The sequence below is a fragment of the Silene latifolia genome, chromosome Y (assembly GCF_048544455.1).
Source record: "Silene latifolia isolate original U9 population chromosome Y, ASM4854445v1, whole genome shotgun sequence".
NCBI classification, from domain to species: domain Eukaryota; kingdom Viridiplantae; phylum Streptophyta; class Magnoliopsida; order Caryophyllales; family Caryophyllaceae; genus Silene; species Silene latifolia.
The window spans coordinates 468,731,732-468,737,876 of NC_133538.1; the positions used below are offsets into that span (position 1 = coordinate 468,731,732).

General features: G+C 37.1%; 1 protein-coding gene across 1 annotated transcript; it reads right to left on the reverse strand.

The window, feature by feature from the left end:
• Window positions 1–4,393: 4,393 nt before the first annotated feature.
• Window positions 4,394–5,365, reverse strand: LOC141627205 (abscisic acid receptor PYL4-like). Its single transcript, XM_074440604.1, has one exon. It carries the CDS (start codon window positions 5,293–5,295, stop codon window positions 4,624–4,626), a length of 672 nt encoding a protein of 223 aa, XP_074296705.1. The 5' UTR covers window positions 5,296–5,365; the 3' UTR covers window positions 4,394–4,623.
• Between the last annotated feature and the right edge of the window lie 780 nt (window positions 5,366–6,145).

The following is a 6,145-nucleotide window of genomic DNA, read 5'->3' on the forward strand; positions in this document are numbered from 1 at the left end:
TACAACAAAAAACAAAATGGGTAAAAGGGGACAAACTGACAATCAAAATGCTAATTAATTAAATGGTAGATGAAGAGTTGGAGAACAAAGATGTTTTCAGCTAAGTTCGAACATGATTTTATACTTGAAGTTGGAGAACAAAGATGTTGGCAATGGAAATTTGACAAGAAAAAAGAAAACCCTAATTTAATTAGCATGTACCAATATCAACCAATACACCAGCAATTCAAACTCAAAGATCGAAATTTTCAATTGAAATAATGAACAATAAATAATACTCGAATTTAGGAACAAAATTAGGGTACAAACCTGAGGAGAAAAGACGCGAAAACGCAGTAGTTGGCAGTACAGTGGCTCGTCGTGGTGCGCGATGGATGGTGGTGCGAGGTGGACAGTGGCGGCTGGCCGCCTTGGCGACGTGATGGATTTAGAGGGTGTGAGACTGTGAGGGATGGCGGAGAGAGTGAGAAATAATGAAATGAATTAGGGATTTGGAGTTTGTATATTTGACACGGATGATTGAATGAGCGAGTTTTTCTTTTAAATGGTGAGAGTCTTATTTGCTGCGTTTTTGGGTTTTTGATCGGGTTTTGAAGTGAAGAAGCTAAGGGATGAACGATGAGATAGAGAAGAAAGGGATGAGTAAGCTAAGGGTTTGGGTTTGGGTTTGGGTTTGTCTAAAAAAAAGAATGATATGGAGTAAGTATAATAGATTGACTCAGTATGCTAGTGAAAATAATTTGGGGCGGGGGAATTGTTTTCATTTTGCGCCCAAATTGAGGATTATATGGACATGGGTTGTAATTTAATCCGATGTCCATTATAATGGACATGGTTTGAAAATAACAACCGATGTCCATATAATATAATTACATCTGACTTTTATAAAAATCCGATGTGCAAACTTATTACATCTGTTTTTTCAAAAATCCGATGTCCATCCACTGATGTCCTTGATGAATTCTGTAGTAGTGTGTCTTCCGTGTCGTCCTTCATCATTGCCATCTTAAGTTTCGGCTTTTTAGAACGTCTCCTTCTCTTCTTCTTCTTACCATGACCTCTTGTAATTCCTCCCTCCTTAGTTACCCCGATATTAAGGATCTGAATTGTTATAGTCGCCAGTTCTCTTTTATGGTAATAACTCACCTTATTACCTTGAAGTAGCTTTTTGTAATCTTGTCCGGAGATCCTTAATCGAGAATTTCCTCCACCCTCTTTTGAGAACTCAAGAACCGACTTGTTAGGAATATGCTCATTCTTCTCTGAAATAGTATTCAGATCAATCCCATAAGAACTTTGAGCATCATCCATCTCCATATTCACACTCTCATTATCCTTTATACGCACATCACTATGATTTTCCGTTACCTTCATAATCACACTTTCACTATCTTTTCTATTCATTTCAGAATATGAAACGTGCACAGAATCTGACCCATGTACCTGTTTCCTACTTTTCACATCCACGCTAATCGTAGGAGCGACTTCCAATACTCTTTTACCATTTTTCTTAAAGAGAATGTGACCTTTAACGACATCTAATTCCCTTAAAACATCCTTATTTCTAGGTTCGACCACTAATGCCTCCACCAAATCCGTTTCAGCTTCCAAACACCGTTTCAACTTCATAAAAGCAACTGCCCTACGAAATAGTGCCTTGACATTATGAAGAAATGTGTCCAATATCATGGAGCACAAATCTATAGCAGCTTGGTATTCCTCCAGTTTCAGGGCACACGCGGCGAGATTAGAATTAAGAGAGACCGCAAGATCTGATAAAGATTGTATATCTTCACCACCGATAATTCCCAGACTCAAACCTAAAAGTTTACAAGCTTCATCGTAGCAATCGACAGCCTTATCGAAAAAAATTTGCTTAAAAAAACCATTCCCCTTGTCTTTGAGCCGCTTCACCTCAAATCGAGGTGACCCCTGAAGTTTCATAAAGCAGCCTAACATCCTATCCCCTTCTTCCTCCATAAATCCATCACTCACTTGAGCACAAGCAAAGGCTTCTAGGAATTTATGATACACTATAGAAGAAGACATAGTAACAGTACAACACCGAAGTAGAGTAAATGACACACCTTAAAGTCCCTACTCGGAAAACGAAAGTAATAGAGCCAAAACCCCTCCACACGACAGAGACCAAGGTCCTAACAAAATAGCAAAAATCGTCAATTGCACACAGCAGTAAAAACACGATAGACCAAAAAAACAAAACCACCACAAGATTTTATAAAAAGCTTGAAAAAACCAGAGAATCGTGATCGGAGCAGAGATTATCCAACCACAGCGAGAAAAGAACGATTAAACCGAGAGAAACAGCATGCGAAAGTAGCAACCAAACCTGGAGCATTAAAATTAATCGAATCGAAATCGAACATCCACCGTCAGCCACCGGATGATAGTGAAGAGGAGGAAAAGAAAGAAACAAGGGCAGGAGAAACCTCGCCGGCGACCTAAGGAGACGATCGGAGAAGTCGCCGGCGAGGAGGTGATGGATTTAAGGTTTTTTTAATTTAGGGGTTTTTTTCTCTCTATGATTTTTTCTCTCACTACGAATGTTTAGATGTATTGCTCCAAGTACGAGTAAATTGACAAGCACATTTCCTGCAGAAAAACACACGAGTCAAGTAAGCATTCATATTTACAGTCAAAAACGTACACAATTCATCAAAACACGCCTTCTTCATTGTACCCGTTGATCATTAATTGTACCTCCTTCTGTACGTAGTCGCAAAATTAAGCTTTGATTTTATTAGCAAGTTATATATCCAATATTTTTAGGCACTGAATTGACTCTGATTTTTGACTAAAGTTTTGAAATTTCCATTGCTTTCGTCGCTTTACTATGCGCTTTCGCTTGATTAGATAATATTGACGTCAAAAAATGAAATGAATTGTAATATATGGAATAGTTTATTTCGAACAATAAGTCTGGTTATGACGAATCGATTTTTGAAATAATGGTCAAAAATAAAATATTTGTCGTTTTGGGTCGGTTTTGAAAATATTTGTCAAAATGATGTCCACGTAGGCTCGGGATTTCTAGCTGAAACACGCCACTACTAATGGCGTGTTTTGTGAAGGAAACATGCCATTAGTAGTGGCGTGTCTTTACAACAATTTTTTTTCCTCAACTGACTAGACTTCAAAAAAAAAAAAAAAAAAAAAAATTACATAAGACACGCCATTAGGGGTGGCGTGCTTCCCCTCCGAAACCCGTCATTCCCAATGACGTGTTTGTTTTAGTCCATTTTTTGATGAAGTTTCTTTCCGTACTCATTATAAACACGCAATTGGTAGTGGCGTGTTTTAGATCCAGAAATCCCGAGCCTACGTGGACACCATTTTGACAAATATTTTCAAAACCGACCTAAAACAATAAATATTTTATTTTTGACCATTATTTCAAAAATAGATTCGATTACGACGGACTATCCGTTTTAAAATCTTAAAGTTCTACCATATATGGCACATGGTAGCAGACTGGCAGTAGAGACAAAAAATTGCATTTTCAAGGCAACTTCCTATGTAATTTACTACTTTCTCGTTTACATGACATTCTCTCTTTCCTTTTCATCCATTCAAAATATCTTTCCTACTCTCTCCAATCGACAATAAACCTCCCATTTCATTTTGGCACAAAAATTAAGGAAACACACTACCCCATCATATAATTAAATTTGGACCACACACACACTTACCAAAAAAGGATATATGGAAGTTATTGTGAATAACCGAAAAAGAAAATTGAGAGTTTTATTGTGAATTGGTGGGAGTATTTCTTTATTTAGTAAAGTTTTATAATTATTTTAATCACATCACTCCACAACAATACCCCACTTCACCCCACAACAATACTTATTTTAATCAATTTACCCAATAACAATACTTATTTTAATCACTCTACCCACAATACATTCCATCTCTTCAATTACCTGACCTCACTACAATAATTTACCTTATTTTAATCAATCTCCTTAATTCTAGTGCCCCATGATGGGTCATAAATACAGATATTTATCTAAAATAGGAAGAAACATGTATTTGACCCATTTTAAGATTTAAAACCAATACCTTCCTCTTGAATAAAAATTGGTGTATTTTTTAATTAAACGAAGCAATCCGCTATCCACATAAAAGAGAATTGAAAACAATAATAACAAAGTCTTACTATTCTCAATATAATTCGGAAACAACTATAAATTAACACAAATTATACAATAAGACGGTCTCACACAGTGAAATGATCCACTTTTATAAAAACGTTGTTCATTTATTGTTAATAGGTGGATTATCTTCTTACATAAATAGAGTGTCTCATAGTATCAAACCATTCAACAGAATAACTAGTTATAAATTAAATCATTACATAAGAAACTATTCAGACAATTAAACGGAGTTATTAATGAAATTGGATTCAGTGAACAAAAAATCATGTAACACCATTTGATGATTACATAAGAAACTATTCAGACAATTAAACTTGACATTTGATGATTATCATCCAATCAAATCATCAATATACCACAAACTCATGCAACAACGTAAAAGACTGACAAAATCCGTACTGTCTCTACCTATTAAAAACCCTAAAACTGATCCATTCATGTAATTTTAGTTTTTACCACAAATCTCTAAATTTTTGTCTCTTTTAACAGAATTCTCAGCAATCTGAGCTAAAGACTGAAGATTACATCTAACAATCGTATCAACAAACACACAAGTCTCCTCCTTAGTATTCCCCGGCGGTGTATCGACAACGTACGACTCCAAAACCACCGTCCTGCCCTCTTCGGCTACGTGGAGTGAGGTGACCGATCTGTAATTGGAAAGTCGGTGATCCCCGCCAACAACGGAGAAGGAGATGATTCGGCGACGGTCGTCGAGGATATCAAGGCGTTCATCGGAGGAAGCGGCAGGGAGGCCGGAGACAACTTGGACACGACGGAGAGTACCGACGTGGCCGTCGCCGGAAATGAGGTGGCAGCTGCGGAGGAAGTGTTTGTAAAGGTGAGGAGCGTCGAAACGACGAAGAATGGACCAGACGGTGTCGATGGGAGCGTTGATGTGTTTGATTATTATAGAAGAGGATTGGTTTGGGTTGATAGGTTGGGTGTGGTATCGTACGATGTCGTCTGGGATGTCAAAGGTTTCGTTGTCGTCGTCGATCGGGGTTGGTGTTGGGTGGGGTGGTGCCGGTGGTGTGCATTGTTTAGGGGTGCGGTGGTGTATGGTGGTTTGGTGGTGGGGGTTTATTCGTTGGAGTAAGACTGATGATTTTGGCATTTTTGTTTTGTTTGGAAAGATAGTGATGATTTGAGAAAGGGATGATGAAAAGATAAATGAGAGATAGGGAAAAACTAAAAAGTAAGGTGGGAAGTTAGGGGTATATATAGAAACAGCGCGATATAGAAAAACAAGTGGGGGTGTATGTCAATTGTCAAGTGGGGTTGTGGAGAAGATACAGGTCGGTTGTGTTTTGTATGGTTAAAGCTTATGGAGTTATAGTGACGCTCAAATTGGGTGTCACCCTCGTACAACAATTTTTTATTGAAGGGGTCTCTTCTCACCTTATGTGAGAGGGTGGCGCCCAAATTGGGTGTCACCTGGTAGCGCCCTTTTATTTTCCTGCTAGTTATGCTTTGCTAACGATAAATTCTTGTTTAAGATGGTTAGGCGGGTTTATTCATTTTAAACATAAAATAGGTTAAATGGAGTGTCGAATAGAGATAGCGATGATACGGGGTGAGAAGAAAGAGGGCGTTGGATTTTGTAAAGGTAAAGCTTAGGGGTCACAGTATTATGACCTTGTCTGGTAATCATCTAAATATAGATTATAAATTTTATAAAGGTAAGCTGATTACTTTCTGCTAAATATAGATTATAAATGATAAATTTTATTAAATGGTTTGATTAAATATTTACTAGTTTTAAATCTGTGCAAAATTGCACGGGTATGTATTTGGGCCAGTATTAATATTTTTGGATATATATTTGTTTTTGTATTTCTATTGTACTTATCTAGTAGGTCTAAATATACGATGTACACAATTTATGTTTAAATTTGTTAAAAACACGTGTTCACATACACTGGTTTATAAGGAAATAACGTAATCTACTCTTGTAAATAAAAATT

Excerpts from the sequence above, each read along its gene's own strand:
- LOC141627205 (XM_074440604.1), bottom strand. The coding sequence starts at position 5,295 with ATGCCAAAATCATCAGTCTTACTCCAACGAATAAACCCCCACCACCAA.